This window comes from Lynx rufus, unplaced genomic scaffold, assembly GCF_022079265.1.
Source record: "Lynx rufus isolate CCGP_SWC_20201006 ecotype Redwood Valley unplaced genomic scaffold, mLynRuf1.p SCAF_37, whole genome shotgun sequence".
NCBI classification, from domain to species: Eukaryota; Metazoa; Chordata; class Mammalia; order Carnivora; family Felidae; genus Lynx; species Lynx rufus.
This window is the reverse complement of record NW_025814853.1, coordinates 3,541,607-3,567,216: the sequence shown is the minus strand read 5'-3', so window position 1 is coordinate 3,567,216 and position 25,610 is coordinate 3,541,607. Positions and strand designations below refer to the sequence as shown.

The 25,610-nt window shown below is 52.9% G+C and overlaps 1 protein-coding gene across 9 annotated transcripts in view; it reads left to right on the top strand.

The window, feature by feature from the left end:
- The window catches only part of B3GNTL1 (UDP-GlcNAc:betaGal beta-1,3-N-acetylglucosaminyltransferase like 1), a 98,398-nt gene that overhangs the window by 67,790 nt on the left and 4,998 nt on the right, over positions 1-25,610 (top strand). For 8 of the 9 annotated variants that reach the window (XM_047094087.1, XM_047094086.1, XM_047094085.1 and 5 more), the window contains 5 exons: positions 9,141-9,236; positions 15,017-15,141; positions 20,100-20,235; positions 20,324-20,392; positions 20,738-20,812. In XM_047094087.1, coding sequence (XP_046950043.1) covers positions 9,141-9,236; positions 15,017-15,141; positions 20,100-20,235; positions 20,324-20,392; positions 20,738-20,812 — 501 coding nt within the window. Of the gene's footprint in view, positions 1-2,948; positions 3,073-9,140; positions 9,237-15,016; positions 15,142-20,099; positions 20,236-20,323; positions 20,393-20,737; positions 20,813-25,610 lie in introns of those variants that run through there. The other variant, XM_047094090.1, reaches the window with a different exon arrangement.

Genomic DNA, 25,610 nt, shown 5'->3' with positions numbered 1-25,610 from the left:
CTGTTTTCCTGGGTAGAACTGGTACAGTGCTGAGTCGCGATGGGAACGGGCTTTCTGGCCATAATCCCGACCCAGAGACAAGCCCTCAGGGTTCCACCCACAGGTGAGATGTTGGCCATGATCAGGATGAGTACTCTGAGCAGTACCTTGACTGGGTGTTGGATTCTGTCCAATACTTTTTTAGTATCTATTGAAACGATTGTATGATTTTTTTTCCTTTTTGGTGATGATGGGGTAAATTGCACTGATTGATTTTCAAATATTAAACCAAACTTAAACATGTAGGATAAATACCGCTTGCTCAAGACATGTGGTGTGTATGTGTGTGTATCTGGTTGGTAATAATCTGTTAAGGGTTTGTGCATCTCTGTCCATAAGGGACTTTGCTCTGTGGTTTGTGGTATATTTGTCTGGTTTTGGTGTCAATGTATCAAGTTAATGCTGACCTTTTAAGATGGGTTGAAATATGTTCCCGTCCTTTGTTTTATGAAGGCGTTTTTGTGAGATTGGTATTCTTCTTACTTTACTGTTTGGTGGAAGGTACCAATAGTTTTGAATTATGAATTCCAGTTTTTAATAGATACAGGGCTGTTTAGATTTCTGTTTCTTCTTAATCATCTTCTGAGGGATTTGCTCATTTTATCTAAGTCATTTAATTTATTGGCATAAATGTGTTAATAATTCCCTTACTCCTTTATTAATGCCTGCAGGTCATGTGATTTGCTTTCTTTTCCTCCTATTGATTTGTGTCCTTCGTCTTTTGTTTTTGTTATGGAAGTTAGAGATGTGTTGCTCTTGTAGACTTTCTTCAAGTATAAGCTTTGTTTCTGTGGATGTTCTTTAACTTTTTTTTTTAATGTGTGTTTATTTTTGAGACAGAGACAGAACATGAACGGGGGAGGGTCAGAGAGAGAGGGAGACCCAGAATCCGAAGCAGGCTCCAGGCTCCGAGCTGTCAGCACAGAGCCTGACGCAGGGCTCGAACTCACGGACCGCGAGATCATGACCTGAGCCGAAGTTGGATGCCCAACCGACTGAGCCACCCAGACGCCCCATGTTTCTGTTGATGTTCTTGATGGCCCCTTCTCTATTTCATTGATTTCTGCCCTTATGTCTGTTATGTCCTTTCTTGTATTTAGTTTGAGTTCACTTTACTCTTTTTCTGTCTTCTTGAGGTGGGAGCTTCAATCGTCAATCTGAGACCTTACTCTTCTCTTGTATAAGCATTTCACACTACAAAATTTTCTCTGTTCTGGCCACACCCCACGGTTTTGATATGTTGCTTTTTCATTTTCATTTGGTTCAAAATATTTTGTAATTTTATTGTGATATCTTCTCTTGGACCCCCGGGAAGTTTAGAAGTATGTTGTTTTAATTTCCAAATAGCTGGAGTCCTGCCTGTGGCCCCGCCAGGCTGGCTGCCTTTTGCAACAGCACCTTGAGGGCGTCAGAGCTCTGGGCAGCCGCCCACCCCGGGCCCCTTGCGCACGACCCTTGCACCCCTTCAGGGGAGGCCTGCCACGCCGGCCGGGCTTCCAGAACTGCTTGCAGGCCCCTTCCTTGCCCCTGCCCCCTGCCTTGGCACCCGCCCCACCACCGTCCCTGCTGGTGCACCTCAGTGCCCCTCCCCTACCCTGGGAGCCCATGAACAGCGGGCACACCTGTCCCTGGCCTGATGCTCAGCCCATTCTGCTGAGGGCCCCATCTCTCCCTCCAGAGTGACCACCATCCCCACTCAGTCTTTGGCATGCGTTTCTTGCTCCTTATTTCATAGGCCTGCATCACTAAAGAATGCACTGGATAGCTTTGCAGACAGATACTAAGTTCTAGCCGATAGAAACATAACGTGAGCCATAAATGCAAGCCAAAATAGAGTTTGAAATTTTTTAGTCGTCATATTAAGAAGGTACAAAGAAGTAGATGGATTTAATTGTAATATATTTTATTTAATGTACACAAAATACTATCATTTCAATGTGTGATCGATAGAAAAATACCAATGAGATACTTTACACTCTTCATACTAAGTGTATTTTACTCTCACGGCACATCCGCTAGGCCCAGCTTCATTCGCGCACCCGTAACCCGTGTGCTCAGCCCCACTACCAAGTTGAAACATCCCTTCAGCTGGAGCCAACCTGCCAGAAAATGCCTCTGGATTTGTGGCAAGTAGGAGCTGAACACAGGAAGCTGGGGTTTTGCTTTGTCAAAGTTCACAACTAGCAGTATGAAACCGGTTTTTTTGACAGTCGGGGAAGTTATGGGACACATTTGTTGGGACTGGTAGAAAATGCTGGCATTCAGGAGCCCTTCTGTGATGTCTGGCAACGGGGAGCCCCTGGATTCCAGGACCCTCGAAGCCCCTCCAAAAGCACCAAAAGCCTGATGTGCAGAAAGCAGGGCACAGGGTCCCAAAGGCCACACAAGCTGCCTCGGGTGCAGCTTCCTTGGTCTCAGCAGATACCTTGGTGGTTCAGGTTTGTGCCTCAGCCACAGGCCCAGCTCCTCGGCCGGCCGCAGCCCCCCTGATCCGATCTCTGTCACCAGAGGTTAGAACGGCTGTCTTAGGGTTTTGTGGGCGTGGAGACTTGCCCTCTAGAGGCTGCCTGCCTTTGCTCGGCGAAAGCTGCTGGTGTCTGTCCACGTTGCTGCTGTGCCTGCGGCCTGTTCTCCAACTGCCAGGGACGGTCCTTTTGTGTGGCTGTTCCACGGTGTCCTATCACTCGTTGCAGAGCGTTTAGGGTGCTTCCTGTTTTTTCTGTTGTGTGTAAAGCTGCTTTGAACATTCACGGACAGGTTTTTTTGTTTGGGTTTTTTTTTTTTTTTTCTTTTTTTAGTTATTTATTTTTGAGAGAGACAAAGCCTGACTGGGGGAGGGGGAGAGAGAAAGTGAGAGAGAGAGAGAATCCCAAGTAGGCGCTGCACTGTCAGTGCAGAGTCCCATGTGGGGCTCGAACCCACGAACTCATGGACAGGTTTTGTGTGGACATATGTTTTTCTTTTTCTGGGACCCCCAGGAGTGGAGTGGCTGGTTGTGTGGAAAGTCTGAGTACCTGCTCGGCCGCTTGCAAGGTGGGTTATGTTCACTGTCCTCTCCTCGGAGTGTAACATCTCGCTCGGTATTGTTAGTCTTTAATTCTGGCATTCACGAGGCTGTATTGTGTTTCATTACAGTTAAATGTCCATGCCCCTGGCATCCAGTTAACTAGATGCCAGGAGCTCCCACCCCAGGTATGACCACTAAGAACGCCTCCAGACATTTCCAAATGTCCCCCTGAAAGTGTTACCTTACATGGCAAGGGGGTCTTTGTAGACGTGACTAAGGATTTTGAGATGGGAGACCATCTTGGATGGTGCAAGTGGGCCCTAAGTGCACCACGAGTGTCCATATGAGAGGGAAGCAGGGGAGTCACCAGGCCGTGCCAGGAAGAGGGGGCAGGCCAGACCGGAGGTCCAAGGAGCACGCGGCTGTTGTAAGGAGGTCAGTCCTCCCCCGACTGACCTGGACACTCACACAACCGAGTCACCACCACAGCAGTTTTTGTAGAAGAAATTGGCCAGCTTGTTCCAAAACTTGTTGGAAACGCAAAGATTGAGAATAGTCAAAATATATGTGGACAAGAGCAGAGTTGCCGGCTAGCGCTACCCGACTCCAAGGCTGTGTGGTGCCAGCACAAGGAGGGACCCACAGATCCCTGATCAGAGAGAAGGGCCACACGGCCTGGTGCAAAAGATGGCATTGGGACGTCCGCACATCCACGCACAACAAAACCGAACCCGAGAACCTTACACACAGATTCCTGTGTCGAAACCCTGGCCTCTGACATGACAGAGTTGGGGGGCCTTTGGGAGGTGATTGGGTCAGAGGAGATCCTGGGCGTGAGGCTGGGACCGGTGCCCTTGTCGCCCGGGAGGCCCTTCTGCTGTGCGCGTCCTGGTGGCTGGAGTCCTGGTGGCTGAGGTGAGGGGTCTGGCTCCACATGTCTTCTCCCCAGGCCCTCCCACCCCTAGAACATCAGCGCAAAGAATTCTGCTTCCTGGCGTCCACCTGTGGCTGGGCAACAGCGAGAGCCTCTTTGGCCCAGACCAGGCGTCGGGGCCACTGGCGGCATGGCTCCCAGAGAAGCCTGGAGGCCCTTCTGCCCTTCACTGGGCTGGCAGAATAGCAGCTGAGCCTGGGGCCCAGCCCCTGATGTGCCGACAGCCTGGCCTGGCTGAATCAGGGGTCAGGGCTGGGAGGTCTGCCCTGGCCACTCAGGCACACGATGTGGTGCCGGGAGCGGCCCAGACCAGCCATCCTTCAAGGAAAGGCCGGTTTTCTTCCAAGACCATTTCTTCCTATGAAGAGTCTTGGGGAACTTCAGAGGCAGGGTACGCTCACAAAGCATAGGACGCCTCCTCCCTGTGTTGAGGGAGTGGTCACTGGCCTTCCTCGGCCCCCACAGTCCCAGCTCACTGCCCTCTGGGAGCCCTTCTGGACACACTCCACACAGCATCAAATTCAAACACGGAATTCGTTCACAGCCTGAAGCGTGTCTAGAACTGAAGACTGGCAAATTTCCAAAAGGCCATCAAACCCCGAGGCTCTGTCCTGCCAGCCTGCCCCCTTCCGGACCTCTGATCTCTCGCTGGTCACAGAAATGTCAGCAACACCAGGAACAGTGCCCGGCTTCCGTCCTCGTCCCTGCTCTGGCCTTGTTCCTTCCCCAAGTTGCCAAGAAGAAAATTCCATCAGCAGGTTTCTCCCGTCACCTGCAGCCAGCATCGTTTCCACGGAGAGACATGAGGCTCCCGAGGGAGCAGGGGACATGTCAGCTGGGGGCTGGCATCTCAGGGACAGGACAGAAAACCATGTAGCCAGTCTCTGCCAGTTGGCCTGTCTCCCCTGTTCAGTCCTCACATTGGGCAGTGAAGCTGGCGGCCTGTGGGAGCACATCTATGTGTATCTTTGTAGGAATATGTGTGCCTCTGGTTTTGTTTTGTAAACAGACGCCCTCTCCTAGACTCCACGAAGCCTGGAAAAACCATTTAAAGTTGAAAACATTTACTTGTCCAAAGACTAACACACCATACAATGGATTGGTTTTTCCCTTTCTGGCATACAGTTCTGAGTCTTACCACACATGCGTATGTGTGTAACCACCCCGACCGGCTCGTTTGTGTAAAATGCTAAGTATCTCGATGTGCTTCACTGGGCCAGCACTCTGCCTTTAAAGTGGCACCACTAACGTTGCCACTCACAGGAAGCCCAGCGACCTACTTGATGGTAGCTTCTGAGAATTGCAAACAGCCCCCCGTGTGGAGTGGACGAGTGTTGGGCTGAGTGGAGGGCTCCGGAACTGTGGGGACCCACAGCAAACATGGTGGAGGGTTCCAGAACTGTGGGGGCCCCCAGCAAACACAGGTGACGCCGTCCTCACTGACCATCATGTAAGCCGGCTCAGACAGCCAAGCGAGAGAGGGACTTTGCTCTGCAGCCGTGTGTGAGGAGGCGGGCCTGTCCTGAGGGGCAGGGTGCCGCCGGACAGTTGACACATCGAAATACAGTTGACGCTTGGACAGAGTGGGGTTTCAGGGTGCCGAAGCTCCGCACAGGCCAAAATCCATGTATGACTTTTGACCCCAAAAAACAACTGCTAATAGCCTACAGAACAAGAAGCCTCACCAGTGACGTGAACAATTAACACATGTATTTTATACCGTATTCCTCCAATAAAGTAAGCCAGAGAAGAGAAAACATTACTAAGAAGACCACTAGGGAAACTCAATAATGGCACTGCGCTGTATTTATAAAAAAAAAAATCCATGTTGTAAGTGGACCCACACCATTCACTCCTGTGTTGTTCAAGGGTGAGTTGTGCTCTCAGAACTCAGAAGAAGTGCTTCCCAGGCCCAGAGGGCTGAGGGGCTCGTTGCCTTTGCTCTGAGCTGCAGCGTTTAATCAGTCAGCTTTCAGGGTTCTGTGATGTGCTCAGAGCCTCCCAGTATGGGAGAAACTGAGATTCTGGGCCCAGCTTGGAACCGAGTGTCTGGCATGTTCTCACAGAAGTCACATGCTCATGCCCTGCCCATGACCTGTCACTGGCATGAGTTCAGATTTTACGGGTTAATAGGAATTAACTCAGAAAAGAAATGCCCAGGTGTGGAGCCCCGGGGCCCAGCTCTCCACCAGCAGGACTCGTTGACACGTAACACCTTTTTGTCACCACTGATTGTTTTCACTAGGGAAACAGGGCTCCTTCTCCACCCTCTGGGCCACTGCTGCTCAGACAGACCCCGGGCTCCCACCAGCCAGGGTGTCTCAGGTGCGGTGACCCTGTTTGGTGGGGACAAAAAGCTATGGGTGCCATCACTGCATACAAAGGACCTTCTGAGTCCTGTGGGAACAGGTGGACCCCAGGAAGCAGGAGGCAGGAACATTCTAGAAAGTTAGAGTTCCAGACTCTCAAAGTAAAAGAAGTCCTTGAAGAAGGAGCAACTGGAGGTCAGGAAAGATGATGGCAGAAGAGATCCGGGGACAACGTTCTGCAGCTGTGACTTCCCGGCACAGAGATGGTGTTCCAGAAGAAAACCTAAGACAGAAGTATGAGGACAGCAGGTGATAGGGTTAGGGTTTGTGTGCACACACTTGGTACGCATTTTGCAATTTTTCTCCTAAGGTAAAAGGTCTGGAAGGGAACACACTGTAAAATACTTTATTTCTCTGGGTGGTACAATTAGGGATGGTTTTAGTTTTTCTGCATGACGTTCTATATTTTGTGTCAATGAACATATATTAATCTTGTACACAGAAAGCATTTTCAGAACAGAAAATTAATGATTCCACTCAGAAAATTTTTGAGTGTTTTCTTTATAAACGAAAGAAATTGCATTGAATATAAAAGTATAATTATATAGTTATGTGTATCTTTTTTTCTCAGAATTTTTTTCCTAGAAATGTTTTTTTCAAGGTGGAGCCAGCTTTTTCTCTGACTATAATCTTGCTTTTTTGTTGATGTTTAAGAAATTCAAGGGTGCCTGGGTGGCTCAGTCAGTTAAGTGTCTGCCTTTGGCTCAGGTCATGATCTCACAGCTCATGAGTTTGAGCCCTGCTTCAGGCTCTGTGCTGACAGTGTTGAGTCTGCTTGGGATTCTCTGTCTCCTCTCTTTCTATCCTTATCCCACTCTTGCTCTCTCTCACAAAATAAATAAAAATAAACTCTAAATTTTTTTTTTTTTCCAGAAAAATATAGGGACGCCTGGGTGGTTCAGTTAAGTGACCAACTCGATTTCGGCTCAGGTCATGATCTCACAGTCTTGAGATCATCCCCAAGTTGGGCTCCGCACTGAGTGTGGAGCCTGCTTGGGATTCTCTCTCTCCCTCTGCCCCTCTCCCCTGCTCACATGCGCTCGCTCTCTCTCTCTCTCTCTCAGAGTAAATAAATATAAAAAAAGAAATTCAGGAAATACAGAAAAGAATAAAGCAAATCCTATGTAACCTCAGCAGTCATTGGCGACTGCTGTTATTATTTAGGTACATTCCCTTCCATACATTTATGTATTTTATGGACTCATTCCAAATGTTCTTTATTGTATTGTGCTTTTAAGTGTGAAACTGAATCAAGGAAACCTCATTTAGGGTGGGATAGAGACGGGCAGGGGGAGCTGTGGGCCCAGCACTAGTTAGCAATCGCAGACCCAACAGGAGGAGAGGCACCTTGCAGGAAGGTTTCCTGCTGCTCCGGCAACAGCCCAGCCAATGAGAGACAGCCACAGCCCAGCCAATGAGAAGCCACCATACTTCCAGCTCCCAGTATAGTCCAATGGACATTCTGTTTACAACAGCCCCGCCCAACCTCCCGCCTCCTCTATAAAAGCCTCCCCGCCTTACTCCAGACTTCCGTGTAATTCTGGTGAGGTTTTCCTGTCATAGGTTATTTCTAGAGAGCGTTTTGTAAGTCCTGGGAAAGTGAATGGGGTAATTGCTGAAATGTCAGCGGTGCTCTGGGCTCAAGGCTGTGCGACGTGACGGCGCTATGAGAACAGGGCCCCAGGAGCCAGTTAGGAGACCGACCCGCCGTCCCTGCCTAACAGTCCTTAAAACCGCACACCTGCCCCTGCCTAGCTTGCTTTTCTGTAAACACCAGTTTGCTCTACGTCTGGAGGCTCCTTGTGTTTTTCTCCCAGGCTCTAACATTCTTCGATGTTTCTACCTGGTGAACATGAAATAAAGACCATGTGCAGTTTGCTCCTGCCCCTGTTTTCGCTGCAGAGGCAGCCCTGCACATCTGCCCAGTCTCAGCATCTGGAGACTTTTTCTTCAGCGTGGCTACATATATTGAACCAACCTTGCAATCCTGGGATAAAGTCCACTTGGTCGTGGTGTAGGGTCCTTTTTCTATGATGTTGGGACTCCATTCACTAGTGTTTTGTTGAACATTTTTGCAACTGTATTCATAAGGGATCTTGGTGTGTAGTTTTGTGATATTTTTTACTGGCTTTGGTGTCAGGATAATGCTGGTCTCTTCCAGAATGACTCAGGAAGTGTCTCCCACACTTTTCTGTTGTTTGGAAGACTTTGTGAAGCATTGATATCAATTTGTTAAATATTTGATAGAATTACTGGTGAAGCCCTCTGGACCTGGGCTTTTCTTTGTGGGAAGTTGTGTTTGGGGGTTTTTTAAAACTACTTTTTCAATCTCTTACCTGTCATAGATCTAGTCATAGTTTCTATTTCTTTTTCAGTCAATTTCGATGATTCATGTCTTTCTAGGAGTCTGTCCGTTTCGTGTACACTATCTTTTTATCCTGTTTCAGTTTTTCTTGTCATAATTAAAAGCAACATATTTATGTTTTGTTTTCACATGAAGCTTCACCACCAGTCAAAAGCAGGGGGACCTCCTTATTGAACACAATCAGTGAGCGTTAACCTAGGAACAGGACCCCAGTGGGGCCACTCATTCTGTTGGCCCCTCTTCCCCCATCTGTTAGCCTTGGGCACCAGATACTGTTGATGTGGCTGTAAAGTCCCTTGAACTGCTGTACCTCAAAGAAAGGCAAATTCATTTGTCACTTTCTGACTTACACTTTGTGGAAGATAAGTTGGAAGTTGTTTGTGATAAGGTGTTCTCCAATAATTATGTCAGTGTCGTTGCTTCTAGGTCTTTACCTCCAATGGCCCAACTGTGATCATGCCCACCTGGTTCTGCTCTCGAGCATGGTTCTCCTACGTGGGCCCATTTGACGAAGGCGGGCAGGTAAGTTTGGGCCCCTTGTGGGCCCCCTCCTCTGGGGTAACACTCCGGGGTGCGAATTCCCTGAATCCCAGCCCTACGTACTTCATGGGTGCTGTGCCCTCTCTGGGGATCCAGGGATTAGGAAAATGCCTTCCATGAAGGCCTTCCCAGCACTTCTCCTGCCGGCTGGGCTGAGTGTTCCAGAGAGTATCTGAGGCCCTGGCACCACCTGGGATTTCTGTGTGCAGGCCCAGGCTACCTCATCCTGGCTTAACAGCTGTTCGTAGGAAAGCACAGGCTGTGGAGTCACCCTCCTGGTCACTCCATGGACTGGGCCACAGCTAGTGGACATGTGAATTACCCTGCCGTGCACTGTCTGACCTTCCCGTCTCTCCACCTTGCTGGGATGGGAGACCAGGTCACTTTGTCATGGAGGTGTGTTAATTCATGATTTTAGGGCATTTGGTATCATCCCTGTGTTCCTGTTTCTCCCCCCAAATTCATACAGATAGAACCATGTACGTGTGATACCACCCTGCCCAGGGGCCCCAGTCTTGGGGACTTCAACTTCACCAGCGGCAGCAGGGGCCAAGGCAGGCAGAGCTTTTTTTTTTGGGGGGGGGGGGTGGCTCTCAGCCAACAAGTTCTCCCTGCCTGTGAGACAACAGGGTGGGTAAAGGGAAACTCCAGCAAATCTCCCCACCTAAGCAGGTGCTACAAAAGGCCCCTGTTCTCTTTGGAGCTGAATCCAAGCACCCGCTTTCATATTCTTCTGCAGAAAATGGCCCAGAAATGGTCATCGGGAAGTGATCCCTGAGGAACACTGACTGAAAGATCTGACAAATCCCTAATTCACAGCCATGAGTGGTCTCAGGATTCAAAGTACCTCAAGCCTTTTAGCTCAAGGCAATTCTTCCTGGAGTAGAAGTACCTGGGGGCAAAGAAAGGCCATCAGTCCCTTTGTACCAGGGCTGAGGGACCAGAGATCAGAGACCAGAGACAAGGGATCAAGGATCACATATCAGGGACCAGAGATCAGGCACCAGCTATCAAAGACCAGGGATCAGATATTAGGGACAGCAATCAGGGACCAAGAATCAGATTATCAGGGAGCAGAGACCAGAGACCAGATTTATTTCAGGGACCAGAAGTCAGATTTCAAGCACCAGGGATCAGAGACCAGGGATCAGAGATCAGGGATCCGAGTTCAAGGACTAGGGACCAGAGATCAGGAACATTGATCAAAGTTCAGGGACCAAGGATCAGAGATGAGGCACCTGAGATTGGGGACTAGAGACTAGAAATCAGAGAACAGGGATCAGGGACCAGAGATCAGGGGCCAAAGACTACAAATCAGGGATCAGAGACCACAGACCAGAAATTAGAGATCGCAGACCAGGCACCAGGAATCAGAGACCACGGACCAGAAATTAGAGATCACAGGCCAGGCACCAGGGATCAGGCACCAGAGATCAGGGGCCAGAGACCACGGACCAGAAATTAGAGATCACAGACCAGGGATCAGGGACCAGAGTTTAGGGACCAGAGATCGGGGCCCAGAGACCACAGACCAGAAATTAGAGATCACAGACCAGGCACCAGCAATCAGGGATCAGGGACCAGAGATCAGGTTTGGGGACTGGCCCTCAGGTAATTTTCCATGGGCCTTAGTGAAGAACCACAGTGTACCCAGGGCCAAGAGCCTGTGGCTCCTACTTTGTGGAGAGAGGGGCAAGTGGCCGAAGCAGCAGAAAACAGTCCAGGTGCTAAATGATGTAGCAGGTGACCAGAGGTGTGGACTGGGGTGGCCCAAGGGTCAGCAAATAAGCCGGGGCTCCAGGGGGATGGAAATAGTGGTTGTGAGCTGGACCTACAAGGTGGACAGGTTTTAACTGGGAAATGCACTTGCAGAGGCAGGCTGGGACGGGGAGGGGAGATTTGGAGGTAGGTACCGTGCTGGCACAGGGTGGCATCCAGCCGTGGTAAGCAGCCTCTGCTACCAAGCTGGGGAATCTAAATGCCTCCAGGAGGCAACCAGTTCAGGCCCTTACACAAAAAGGAAAGTAACAAAAAGGCCTTTGTTGGTTCTGAACATGCCTTCTGAGGGCAGGCTGGCCTGGGTGGGAAGGTCGGGAGAAGGCCCGTCACTGCCCGGGGAGAACTGGCTGCCCAGAAAGGCTGGCCGCCAGCACTTTCCTGATGTGCTTTTTTGTCTGGTGGAAAGAGCCGGCTGGAGTTGGCTTGTGAGGGGGGAGGCCACCCTGCCCTCCCCCCGCCGCGTGCAGCCCCCCCCCCATGCCCTGCCCTCCCCACACTGTGTGCAGCCCCCCCACGTCTTGCCTTCCCATGCAGCACCCCCCCCCCCCCACAACGCCCGGCCAGCAGCTCAGAGCTCTCAGTGTCGTCAGCCATTCTGGTTGGTCTTGGTGGCTTTTCATTTTTATTTGCGTTTCTGAGACCACTAAGGATGTTAAACAATTTTTATGTGTTCATTGGCCGTTTGTTATTTTATGAAATGTCCAAATCTTTTGCCCACTTTCAAGTGGGTTGTTTTGTGGTTGTCAAACTGGTGGCATTCTTTTTTTTTTTTTTAAATGTTTATTTATTTTGAGAGAGAACACATGAGGGTGAGCAGGGGAGGGGCAGAGAGGGGGGTGGAGAGAATCCCAAGCATGCCCCACACTGTCAGAGCAGAGCCTGATGTGGGGTTCCAGCTCATGACTCATGAGATCGGGACCTGAGCTTCCGGAAACCTAGAGTTGCACATTCGACCTAATGAGCCCCCCAGGCGCCCACATTGTTGGCATTCTTTCCCGGGTATTTGCTTGTGGATGTTTTCTTCTATTTGACTTCTGCATTATGGGATTTCCTCACTTCCACAGCCTGAGGACATCAGGGCCATAAGGCTGTGGCTCCCATCCCTGGGGAGTCTGTGTCCCACCCCCCCCCCCTCCCGCCCCAACCACGGCCTGCACACTGCACACACGGCCTGCACCGTGTCATTGCTGCAGGAAGGCGGCCACTCAGCCATCCGGAGCCAGCGGCCATCACCCACTCTGGGCTGTTTAAATTTCTCTGGTGTTGAAGGCTTGCATTTTGTTCTAGTGGTTATTTCTGTATTTCTCTCTTTTCAGATGCCCTTAGTCCTGTGTATGCTTCTTAAACCTTCTCTGGTTTGCTATTTTCCATTTTCGAAAGGTATTCTGACGCTCATCTGCTTCCTGTACAACCTGCAGTGAGACCCTCTCTTCCCTTCTCCCGTTTTATTGTGTGATTTCCAGTAATGTTGGAAGACATACACACGTGGATGCGTCGCCCACCCGACCCTGGGTCCACAGCCATACACGTCCCACTCAGAACGTGGTCCTTGGTCCTGCTACTTGAGGGACATGGCCGTACAGAACACCCTTGGCTCATTTCCTTTCCTTGAGAGTGAAAATTCTGTTCTGCTCTTGCCTTGGTTTGTTGCTTTCCAGAGTCTGACGCTCACCGAAGTCTCTCTACCTGGTGAGCGCGTGATCGTGCCTGGAGGCTCTGAGGGTTATTTCCTTGTTAAAAACTAATAGCTTCACAGGGACTTAACTGCTGCGCCTTTCCGGTAGGTGGATACAGGTCTGCTGTGTTTCCCAGAGTTTCCTTGGCACGTACTTTTCAGTGCGCCCTCTGCTCTGTTGTTTTCTTCTTCTGTTTTGCAGACTCTGGTTTCACATCAGTGGGATGGTCCCTGGCTTTACTCTCAGGAACTTTCTCTCCCACTCCTACGTGTCTAGGCTTCATTTCTCATATGATTTTATCTTTTCCTCCTATTTCTATTTTGAGTTCAATCAATCCCCTCTTATTTTAGAGGTTTATTGAGGAATAATTCACGTACCATACAGTTCATCTGTTTAAATGTGCAGTTGGGTGTATTCTAGCAAATCCTCAGGCACACAGCATCACCAGTCTGCTGCCAGGAGCGGCCAGGCTTGGGAGGCACACCCTTCCCCCCTACCCCCCACCCCCTGACACCCCCCCACACCGCTGCCCGGGTCCCCCTTGCCTTCTCAGGTGCAGGGACGGTTCGGTGCTGATCTCACTCCTGGCTCAGGGTCGTCTTTGTTGTGGTTACACCAGCGGGTTGAATTTTATTCATCTGGGGAAGTGTCTGACTTTCTGCACTCTCTCCCACTGGCTCTGCGTAGATGGTGCACACTTCTTGTATTATGGGCGGACCCCGAGCGGGCCGAAAGGTGCCACGTGCTCACGGCAGGGTGACTTGGGCACAGAGCCTGTGGCGATCCACAGCAGTCTAACGGTGGGGAAAAGCTGTGAACGCCCTCGTTTCCAACGTGCGGGTGGACAGGTGCGTCAGCACACGTGACTTGAAGGACCAGTTTTTACAAAGACCACGGTAATGTGAAAAGATTTATAATAAAACATTAAGGTAAAAACCAAGCTTCAAAACTGTTTGCGGCTCTGCTGAAAGTGTGTCCACAGGAGAATAAACACGTGGGCCACACACGGAAGCTCAGAGCAGCTTTGTGGTGACAGAGTCACAGGTGATTCTCGTAGGTCCCTTTTTCTAATTTCCTGTCTTTCCAAACCTTTATAGAGCAAACTGTAACCACGCACTTTACAGGTTTAGGAACAGGAAGGAAAAGGTGGGCTTTCTTCTTGGGATCTGGAAGAACTCACCTTCAGGGTTTCCTTCTTTCTGGCCAGAAGGAAAGTCGTGAGAATTTATTTGGATGTGGCCCTGGAGCGCCACTGCTCCCCCACAAGGCAGAGAGTCTGAGCCACTGTCCACCCTCCTGGGCACCTGCTCACCAGGAGCGCAGACTCCTGTGGCTGAAGACTGTACAGAGGCTGAGATGGTAGCGGTGACGCAGCCTGGAAAGAGCCTGGGAACCAAGAGCCGAGCCGGGAGTTGCGCCCAGCGCAGCGCTTCCTGGTGGGGCTCAGCCCTTCCCAGAAGCGTCCGGCCCAGAGCCGGAAGCGGCAGTGCTCCTGGGGAGCCAGGCGTACTGGGTGTCGCCAACGCTGACGAGACCTGGCGAAGAGCCAGTCTGGGGACATGCTTGCCGCGTGGAGCAGTGGGAGATGGGGTCTCCCTCGGGATTCCATGCCCCCGAGGGCAGCCGTGCGACCCTCCTCTTGGGGAGAGAGGCAAACTGGGCAGCGGCCAGGAGGCCCTGGAGAGGCCGCAGTCAAGTCGCAGGCTTGGCTGTGGCGCCCACACTGCCTTGGGCTTGTGAGCCGGCCTGGGGTTCAGGCTGTAGACCTGTACAGTCAGAGACCAGGCCCCGGGGCGCACCTTCAGTGACACACTGCTTACAGCCAGGAGGGTGGGCAGGACCCAGACCTCTCCGCCCGCTGTCACTCTAGACTTTAGGGAATGAAAAGGGGGCTGAGCCAGTGTCTGGCTTCCAGCTTCCGTGCTCAGTGCTGAGCTGGGCCAGCCCGACCGGCTGGGGGATGGTGGGAGGCTGAGTTCTCTCAAGACAGGAAAGCTCTCAGGTCCGTGCAGCACAGAGACCCCGTTTGTTGGGGGGGGGGGGAGCATAAGCGAGGGTGACTCTGGGGCCTTTCGTCCACCCCTGTGACCCTAGCTCTTCCTGGCCATCACGTCCTCATCCTGAGATGACGTCCCCACACTCGAGTGCTGGGCATGCCAGTGACACTGGAGCCTTGCAGATGAGGCTGGGCGTTACTCCCCACCTCCAGTCACCTGAACTAGTGCTCACACGGAAGCCTCTGGCACAGGTGTGTCTTCTGCGGTGAGCGAGACACCAGCAACATCGATGCTTCCGTTTCCCCCGCAGGGTGAGCCGGAGGACCTGTTGTTCTTCTACAGCCACCTCAGAAAGGGCGGCGGGGTCATCCGCGTGGACCAGAGCCTCCTCCTCTACCGCTACCACCCCAACGCGGCCACACACTCTGTCCTCGAGTATGTACGTCCCAGGCTTCCAGACCTGGTCTGGGGGCCACGAGGGGCCAGGGTTGAGCATGAGGGGCTGAGGTCCAGGGTCAAAGGTGAGGGGTTAGGGTCCAGGTCGAGGTCCAGGGTTGAGCATGAAGGACCAGGGGCCAGGGTCGAGCGTGAGGGGTCAGGGTCTGGGGTTGAGGGGGAGGGGCCAGGGTCAAGCGTGAAGGGCTGGGGTCGGGGGAGAGGCCGGGGGCCAGGGTGGAGGGTGCAGGGATGGCCAAAGTCTAAGCCAGGATCAGTGGGGTAGACACAGGTCACCTGGGGTGGGTCTCTACCCCAGGTGAGCGTGGCCGGTGTGGGTACACAGAGTCTGTGTCCTTCATGGGGGAAAGCCATCCCAGGGTCTGTGGTTGCGGTTTCCCCAGGATGAAGGCCACGTCTGTCCCCTTTTTCACAGTGAGGTAGAATCTTGCGTACGTGTCCCGTTGAAGTGTTGGTCTCAATTGCCGTGAGCTGATGGCAGCCTCCCAGTGAGCCTGGTGCCCGTCTAACTTGGCTACAGGGGGGCTCATTGTGCCCTCTCTGCCCCCACCGAGGGGGCTGCTGTGATGGCATCTGCTCGGCCCCATGTCCCCAGTGGCCGGCGTGTCCTCGGGCGTGTCCTGCCCGGGCAGGAGGGGTGGAACATGGAGGAAGGCGAAGTGAGGGAAGGGGTGTCTTCTTGTTTCTTCGGTTTGAACTGTGCGTGCATGGGCACGTTTCTCACAATTACAAGTGTGTGTCCCCTTGGTGCCTCACAGTTGTGACACTGCTCACTTTTGGGAACAGGGTTGGAGGAACTGGGCCCTCTGAATGCGAAGAGCTTGACCCCGGGGCGCATTCCTGTCTTGGCAGCAGTGTTCACTGTGCTTCGCTACAGGGTGTGGGAAGGCTGCAGCTTCTCAGCTGAGCGCCCTCATCTGGGGAGGTCTGCCATCCACCTACACGGGGGGCGTGATGCCAGTCTGTGTGACGGTCACGTATGGGGCCCAAGTTGCAGTATCCATGTTGACTCGGGAGGTCAGGCGTATTGTTGCATGTTGAAACTTCCGTTTTCCGGCTTTCAGCAGAAGAGCTCGATTTTGGTTGTCCTGTGTTAAATCTGAATTTTTATATAATAGCTTTGGTGGGGCATCATTGTTTTGGGTTTATTGTCATGAAGCTGACTCTGTGCCAGTGTGATTTACACCCAAGGGGAAGAGGTCATGTCACAGGACAAAGCACCAGATGTGTGTGTGTCTAATCAGTCTCCACGTGAAAAACCCCAACAGAAACAGTCCGCAGCTACAGTTGGAGGTTTTGTGCCACGTTCCAGTGACTAAGAGAAACAGGGAAGTCTGCCAGGGTACTGGAGTCACACTGGTAACCTTGACCTGACTCGGGACATAACACTCGACCACAGAAGACGTTGTCCCTTTAAGATGCAAGATGGACAATACTTTGGACCAGAAAACAACTCTGAATCAATTTCAAATGATTGCAGTCATACAAGGTATGTTTTATAACAACATAGAATTAAATTAGAAATCATTAACACATCCTAAAAGTCCAAAATACTTGGAAATTAGGCAACCAAGGGAAAAAAAAATCACACAGGAAATTAGAAAAAAATTTAATTTGATGAAACTAAAATGGTCACAATTTATAGAATTCAGCCGGAGCACACAATCCACACATTTGCCATGAACGATTGAAAACACAGTTAAGGCATCTGTGTGGTGGCCCCAAACATAAAATGCTTGTGGGTAAATTTCACAAGGTGTGTGTATGTCTGCAAAGTCTGCAGGAAATCCAGGAAACCCTGTAGGGCGGACGCAGGGGCGCCACCTTCGTGGTCGGAAGACTCAGTAACGTTGGTGCTCATTCTTCCCAAACTCGCGGTCCCAGGACAGGAGCCTGCTGGCTTCTTTGTGGAAATTGATATCTTGGTTCTGAAATCCTCGTGGAAAATTAAAGGACCCAGAATGGCCAAAACAGCCTTAAAAAGAGCAAAATTTGAGGACTCACCGCGCTAGATTTCAAGACTTACTCTGAAGTCTTACACGGCAGTCAGGAAACAGCAACAGCATTGAGAGAGACCAGGGAAGCAATCCAGAAATACACTCAAAATTGTATCACAGATTGATTTTCAACAAAGTCTCCGAAGGCATTCAGTGGAAAAGGAAAGTATTTTCAACAAGTGGAACTAGATATTCACATTAGAAAAAAAAGAAAGAAAATCACAGACCATACAGAAAAACTAATTCCAGGTGGATCTTAGATATAAATACAGAAACAGCTAAAGTAGAAAGCATCTGGAGCAAACACTAGGGGACGTCTTCACAACTTCAGGGCAGACAAAAACTTCTCAGGATGTGAGAAGCATTCACCATTTAAAACTTCATAAAGTGGACTTGATAAAAATTAAAAACCTTTGCTCATCAAGAGACACCGTTCAGAGGCTGAGTGGCAGACTGCATTCTGAGAGGAGACGTTCACAATCCATGTATCTGAAGGGACCAAATGGGAGGCACGTACAGGACCCCGAGCACCCACGAAGAGAGGCAGAATACTTCAACAAACACAACATTTCACAAAACAATACCGTGTGATACGTAAATAATGTAAACCCACTACACATCCAACAGAAGGGCTAAAGGTAACGTCTGCCAATTCTAAAGGGTGAAAGAGTGTGGCTCTACCAGAACTGTCATACTCTGCTCTCAGGAGTGTAAAAGTACATCCTCTCTGGAAACCTGGCATTCTTTAAATTAATTAATATCCCCGGTGCCCCAGCAGTCCATGTGTGGGTGTTTAGGCAAGAGACGTGAAAGCATCGCTCAACCTATCGCTGCTGATATAGCCAAGAACTGGGAACAACCCAAATGGCCATCAGTAATTGAACAGATAACCACTGATAGACACAGGGACCAGGGTTAATGTCAAAGCAATATGGTCACTAAAGAGGCCAGACACAAAAGATGCTTTTGTGGGATGGTGCTTCCTGGAAGCGCTCCCACCAGGCAGAAAGCATGCTGTTCGACACCACAACTACTCCACAGTGGGGGGTAATTGCTGCTGGTGTGTGCACGTGGGACTGGATCCAGCATTTGGTGACAGTAATTAGAACTAGATAGAAATTAGATCCATGACATAGGGGACATTGGGAACCCCCCCACGTGCTGTCAGGGGTGGGACATTGGGAACCCCCCCCACACATGCCGTCAGGGGTGGGACTCCACCACATGCCATCAGGGCTGGGACATTGGGAACCCCCCCCCCCCCACGGCCATCAGGGGTGGGACCCTCTCCATGTGCCATCAGGGGTGGGATGTCGGGGCTCTCCTCTGTCATCATCGTGAACGTTCCCATCCGTGTGTCCTCACCTTAGATTCTCAGAAGACAGGGGAAAGGGATCTCTCTGTAGGACTTAGTGGTGGCCCACAGTGTGGCAGGAGCCCGCGTGTCCAGGAAGGACCAGCTGCCGGCCACTGGGCTTTGTCCCCACACGCCCTCATCTTGTTTGCATGGGATCACTGTCTTTTATGTTGAGAGGTTTCTCTCTTTTTTGCAGCGTGAGGCTTTGCCACCCACAACACAAAAGAAGTGATCTCATGTTAGTTTCTGTGTTGGATTAAATGCTTTGAGCTGTGAGTGGCAAAACCTCAGAGTAATGAGCTTTAATTACACCCTCGGGCTTGTCGGGAGTTGAGTTTCCTCAGACTCTGCCCAGAGGCCCCCCTGTGAGAGCTCTCCCGGGTTGTCCTTGTATTTTAAACTGGGGATGGCCAGCGGTTACCTCATTGGGCAATTTTCACCCTATTTCCCGCGGCCACCTTCCCAGCCCCGCGGCCAAGGCCAGCACGGTGGGTGCACGGCGGTCACGCCTTCCCCCGCGTCTTTCCACTTGGACCACATGCAATGGCTCCCTGACCGCACGCGCTGCCCGCTGCCCTTCCCGCATGAGCACCACCTTCTCCTATGGCCTCTCTGACCCAGCGGCCGCCCGGGGACAGGAAGGCCATAGCGCGTGGGCACGTTCTGGTCTGCGGGTCGCTGGCCATGCTGCTGCGGGAACTGTCCTGTTTGCAATAAGGCACGTGTGTTTGTGACAGTTTCTAAATTGTATCATCACGTGCCAGCATCTCAGGGCCCCCGGACACCTGAGCAGACTGGAGGTGCGGGTGGCTCCTCTGTGTGGCCTCTTGCACTGCCTCATCCCTGAGCTCCTGGGTCGGGGCTGGGGCATGTCTTCAAACGTCCACAAACACGCTGGGGCATCGCGATAATAAGTTTATTTATTAGAGAGCAAGTCGGGGAAGGGGCAGAGAGAGAGAGAGAATGAATCCCAAGCAGGTTCCAAGCTGTCAGCACAGAGCCCAACGTGGGGCTCAATCTCATGACCCTGGGATCATGACCTGAGCTGAAATCTAGAGCCAGACATTGAACCAGCTGAGCCACCCAGGCGCCCCTGCCCTCCAAATTCTTAGCGATGCTTTCACGCCTGTGATTTAGGCCCTTTTCACGTGTGACCACATTAAACAGGAAACAGCTGAGTGTGCCAGCCCCCCACCCCCGTAGTGGCTGGGCCTCCAGTCTGCTTGTAGCAAGGCGCCTACGGAGGGGTCCCCACGTGGACCAGGCGGGAAGCTCCCGCAGGAAACCTTCACCTCCGGGCGGCTCTTGGGACATGCCCAGGCTCTTGTGCTCGCCTGAGCTCACCTGACATTGGGGTGGCTACGTCCCCTCAGGCTCCCCAGGGTCTGTGCCTGGTGTCCCTTGGGTCCATGAGGACGCGGCCCTGAGAAAGGCATGCGCCACTGGGTGTGAGGGTGGGTGAGGCAGCGTGGCCCTCGTTCACCCTTCATTCCTTCAGCCAATGCCAGGTAGGGAGGAAGGTCTGGGGACAGCTGGGGGCCCCGCCCACGTGGTTCACCCCCCCCCCCCCCGTGCCCCCATAGGACCACCATCTGGACCCATCGCGTGCGCTTTCTGGAAGAGCGGGCGCTGCCGCACTGGGCCACCTTCACCATCTGGAACGCGGGCAGGCAAGGCCGCCGGCTCTATCGCAGCCTGACAGCCGGGATGCGGCGCAAGGTGGGTCCCCGTCCCCCTTGCCGTCCTCCCCCTCCGCCCCACGCCTCCCACCCTCCCCGTCCCTGAGGCTGGTGTCCTGCACCCCCAGGTGGTTGCTTTCTGTGACGTGGACGAGAACAAGATCAGGAAAGGCTTCTATTGCCATGAAGACTCTCAGGTGCGTGGGGCCCAGGAGCCCCTCCAGGGAGGGCCTGGGTCACACACGGGTCACCACCCCTACCCCACCAGGAAACAGAGCAGCCAGTGTGCAGAACCTTCCTCCCCGGGGAAGGCCGCCTGCAGCCACACAGCTGCCAGGCCCAGCACAGGTGAACCCATTTCCTGGGCGACTCGGACCCCAGAGTGACCAGTGTCCCTGCCTGGCCCATCTTCCCACTGGAGGGCACCTCAGGGCCGGACAGGGGTGAAGGCTGCGGGGCGGCCACAGGTGCGCATGTCTGGCACGTCAGGGCGTCCCGAAGGCCAGCACAGAGCCGAGCCCACGACGCCTCTCCTCCCTCAGGAAAGGCCGAAGCCTCGGGTTCCAATCCTGCACTTCCGAGCTGCACGGCCGCCCTTCGTCATCTGCGTGAAGCTGGTGAGTGTCAGCCGTGGCTGGAACAAGGCCCCAGCTGTGGGATCAAGACGTCTGACACATGGCCAGGCATCCAGGCCCTTGGCTTGGGCCACCTGTCTGGAGCCGTGGTCTCGGGCTGGGGGTGGTGACCGCTGCTCTCGGGGGTCCACTGGGGTGTTGGGAGAGGCTGCCATGGTGCCTGTGTAAAATGGGCTGCATTTCTATAAAAGCAACGTTTTTTGGAAACCTGCTCAGTGCCGGGCCTGAGGCACCTTCCAGGTGCTGATCGGATGCTGTGGCAGAGACGAAGGGTGGAAGGTGGTGGAAGCGTCCCTGAGACACCCCTCTGACCCAGCACCGTGGTCCCCGTGCCCAGGGCCGTCCCGAGAACTCTCCCCACCACATCCTCCCCACCCCCTCCGCAGGGTCCCGGGGACACGGGTGCCCGCTTCTCAGCTCCGGCTTTGTGTTGGGATCACGCAGCGGGGTCCTGGGGACCCCGGTCTGCTTGCCCGCATCAGGCTGGCCTGTGAATCTACTTGCTGAAATCCGGCTGTGAGCCCTGGTCACATCCAGCCTGGCAACGGCAAGGGCACAGTCCGGATGTTCTCGTGCCTAGAGACCTGAAGGGTCTTGGGAGGCCCCACCCCCAGCCCCCACCGCCTTCGTGAGACTTCCAGCGGGCTCAGCCCGCCTCTCCCGCCAGACGTGCCCGTAGGGCCGCCTCTTGCCTTGCTGACCTCCAGGCACTCTGCACAGACTCTGGTGCCCGTCCTCCGTCCGTTAGAGCCGCAAACATTTTCTCCCACGTGGGACTTGCCTTTCCATGGAGGCTTCCAGGAAAGGTTACTTCCCACACGGGGACATTCATAACCTTTCTCTTACGATGAACACCTGTGTTCCGTGGAGGAAATCCTTCTCCGGGGTCGGAGAGCTGCATTCTCACTTGTATAAATATACATGTCATCTTTCACATTTGGATGCCTAGTGCACCCCAGCTACGGGGCCAGTGGGCTCAGGTGGGCGGGACGGGCATGCAGGGCCCAGTGCTTGCTGCGGGGGGGGGGGGGGGGTGCCACGGGATGGACGGGGACACGTGCCACCTCTTCCAGCAGCTGGCAGCCCGTGAGGCTGAGCTGGAGGCGCAGTAACCAGGGCACCAGGAGCCTTCGTGGAGGCGCAGTCCGTCCTGCTCTGAGCCTTGGGTTCAGGGAGGGGGCGCCCTTCTTCCCCTCTGGCTGCTTTAAGACCCTGTGCGGCCAACACCTCAGGTCGGGTGGGGCCGGTGGCCCGGGGAAGGGCCCCCGGGTGGGGCTGGGAGCACGGCTCCAAGGGGCTGGACTCTGCCTCTTGCTGGAGGGGCCATCCCGAGTCCCAGCCTGTGGAAACTGCCAGAAGCAGACACGTGTTGTCCCAGGCTGCTGTGCCGGTGCTGACCCGTTCCTCAGCGACAGATGACTCACTTACAAGGTGGCGGTTAGAGCCACAGGGCCGTGAGCCTTCCTGTGCGGTTTGTGCGGAAGCGTGTCCATCTCTCGGAAGTGGGGGGTCACAGGGTCACCGTGTTCAGTGTTTGGGGAACTGCAGTTTTCCACAACGTGGCACCATTTCGCGTTCCCGCCGCAGCGCAGGGGCACCAGCGTCTCCACGCTGTCTGCTGGCGGTGGTGTTCCAGCCGTCCGGTGGCTGCTAAGCGTGCGTGGTTTTGATCGTGCGTCTTCCTGACAACTGATGATGCCAAGTCTTTGCAGCTGCTTGTCAGCCGTGCGGGTGTCGTCCTGGGAGAAAGGTCGGTTGGTGTCCTTTGCCCGTGTTTTATCTGGGTTTCATCTTGTCGAGCCGGAGTTCTTCGTGTGTTCCAGATGCAGACACCCTCTCCTGTTCTACAGGTTCTCCTTTTTCTCTCTTGACGGGGTCCTTTGGTACAAAAAGTATTTCATTTTGACAAAGTCCAGTTTATCTGTTTTTAACTTAGTTGCTCATGTTTTTGGTGCCACAGCTAAGAAACCACGGCCAAATCCAGGCCCGCCAGCTTTCCCCCCGCATTTCCTTCTACGAGTGTCATGTGTGGTGTGCAGATGGCGGCCGGCCCCGTTCTTGGGCACATGGCGGTCTAGCTTTCCGTGCACCATGGCTGCGGCAAGCTCCTGTCCCCAGCTGTCACCCAGAGGTTTTGTCCTGCTCGTCTGTTTGCCAGCTTGGCCCTGTTTATTTACTGCTACGTGGTGACAGTCACAAGCTAGCCCCACACAACACACGCTTCTTACCTCACAGCATCTGTGGTTCAGAAATCAGGCACCAGAGGTGGGGCCCAGAAGCGAAGCTGCTGGTGAGGCCAGCCAAGACGCGGTCACATGGGGAGGCTTGCCCGGAGCAGGGTCAGGACTGTTGGCAGAAGCCAGACCCTGGAGGATGTTGGACCAAGGGCTTTAGTGCTTTGCTGGCTGTTTCTTGCCACTTGCCCCGCCCCCACCCCCATCCCCACCCCCTCCTGCAACGTGGCAGCATATTCTCTCCAAGCTGGCAAGGGGCAGGGTCTGCTAGCAAGACGGACCAAGTCACACAAGTGACGTCCCACCCCTTAGCTGTGTCCCATGGCTGGTCCTGCCTGCGTTCCAGGGGAGGGGGTGACACAGACCCACCTCTGCCCACCTGGCTTTGGGTTTTCTGGTTTGAAAGCAGTTTCCTAAAAGGAAAGAGGCTGTTTAAAGCCAAGGTAAGCAAGGTTCCAAGTCGCCAGGGAGACTGGATGGATAATTATAAGGTTGTACAGGGACACTTCGATTCTGCACAAATGTACACGTAATTTTTCAGAGGAGACGAGCTCTGCTAAGAGTCTACTTCTTTGGGACCAAAACTGCCGGCAATTAGAACGCTCCCCACAATGAAAACCCCTCCTGGCAAGCAGGCTTTGGGGTGGGAGGTGAAGCTCTTTTCCCATCCCTCACTCTGTGTCCCTGGAGGGACCCCCACAGGCACCGGTTTCTTGTATTTTCAGCCAGAGTCAGCCAACACAGACACAAATGTGTGGGATTTCTCTAAGCAAATGGCAGCATGTTATACATACTTTCTCTGTATTTTGCTTGTTTTACGTGATGTATCTTGCAGATTATTCTACATGAACCCGCTGGTACCATCTGACTGTTACCTTTTTTTTTTTTTTTTTTTTAACGTTTATTTATTTTTGAGACAGAGAGAGACAGAGCATGAACAGGGGAGGGGCAGAGAGAGAGGGAGACACAGAATCCGAAACAGGCTCCAGGCTCTGAGCTGTCAGCACAGAGCCCGACGCGGGGCTCGAACTCACGGACCGTGAGATCATGACCTGAGCCGAAGTCCGACGCTTAACCGACCAAGCCACCCAGGCGCCCCAGACTGTTATCTTTTTTTTAATGTTTATTTTGAGACACAAAATAATGTTCATTTTGTGACACACGGGAGCAGGGGAGGGGCAGAGAGAGAGTCCCAGGAAGGCTCCATGTTGTCAGCACGGAGCCCAGTGTGGGGGCTGGATCCCAGGCTCCCCTGTCGTCTTTTAATCAAGCCAACTTCCTAGCACATCTCAGCCTTATCCCCAAAGCCCCAGGAAGCCAGCCTCATTCAGCCATCCCCACTGTTCCCGTGTGGTGTGTCCCCCACGTGGCTATCCCCCCATTTGTGTCCCCGTGCAGCCATCCCCCATGTGGCATGTGTCTGTGTGCCATGTCCCTGAGCAGCCTCCGTGGCCGTTGTGGGTTCTGTGCTCCCAACTCCCCCCGCCCCCAACATTGGGAAGCAAATCCTAAATTCCAACGTTATTTCCCAAGAAGATAAAAACCTTACAAAATTTACTCTGAGACAGAGATGTCACACCCAAAATTCCCCACACCCATCTGGTCGGAGGTCCCCGGGGCCTTCTGTGTTCTGCTCTTCCGTGGCTTGTCGGATCCCACGCTCGCATCGGGGGGCACCTGCGTGTCTCTGTGCGGCCTGGGGCCCCGGGGTCACACACGCTCCCTCTGCACAGGCGGGAGGCTGGCGCGGCTCCAGCCTGCGCGGCTCCAGGGGCGGTTGCCCCTCAGGGGCCCCCCACCACCCCTGCTCCTGTCGGGGGCTGGACGAGTTCCGGGAGGAGGAACCCCTGGGGATTCGTGTGCGTATCCGCACACTGTTCGCTTGTACGGAGGTTTCACCCCTTATCATCCGGTTAAGTCTCAACACACCTTTAGACCATTTTTATCATTTGCTATCAAACATACTGGTGCAGTGAATATATACGTGGAATTTTGCTCTGTCCCAGGAGGGGGCGGTAACATTCGCCCCCACCGGTGACCCTCCCTGCCCGCCCCCTGCAGCGTGGCCAAATTCCGCCATGTTTTCACATCATGGGGGAAGGTCTGTAAGGCCTTGTTACGGGTACGGAGGGTGTCTTTCCACAAGTTTAAAAGGATCTTTATTTCCCTTTTGGTGAATTATCTATTCATCAGCCCATTCTTCTATTGGTCTGTTAGTATTTTCTTTATATGACGACAAAAGCCTCTGATAGGTCTTGCGAATTTTTCTGTCATTTGACTTTATTTTTGCCTTTTAGGAAAATTTGTTTAGATATCAAATTAATTGATTTTTGTATGGCTTTTGGAGGTTTATTCGTTCTAAGACATTAATTCCTCAATGTGAAATTTTAAAGCACATTCTCCAGGTTTGCTTCTGAGATTTCTGCTTTTTACTTTATCTCTGACCACTAGGATTTATTTTGCTGTAAAGATTAGAGATTCAGGAGCACCCGGGTGGCTCTGTCGGTTAAGTGTCTGACTCTTGATTTCAGCTCAGATCATGATCT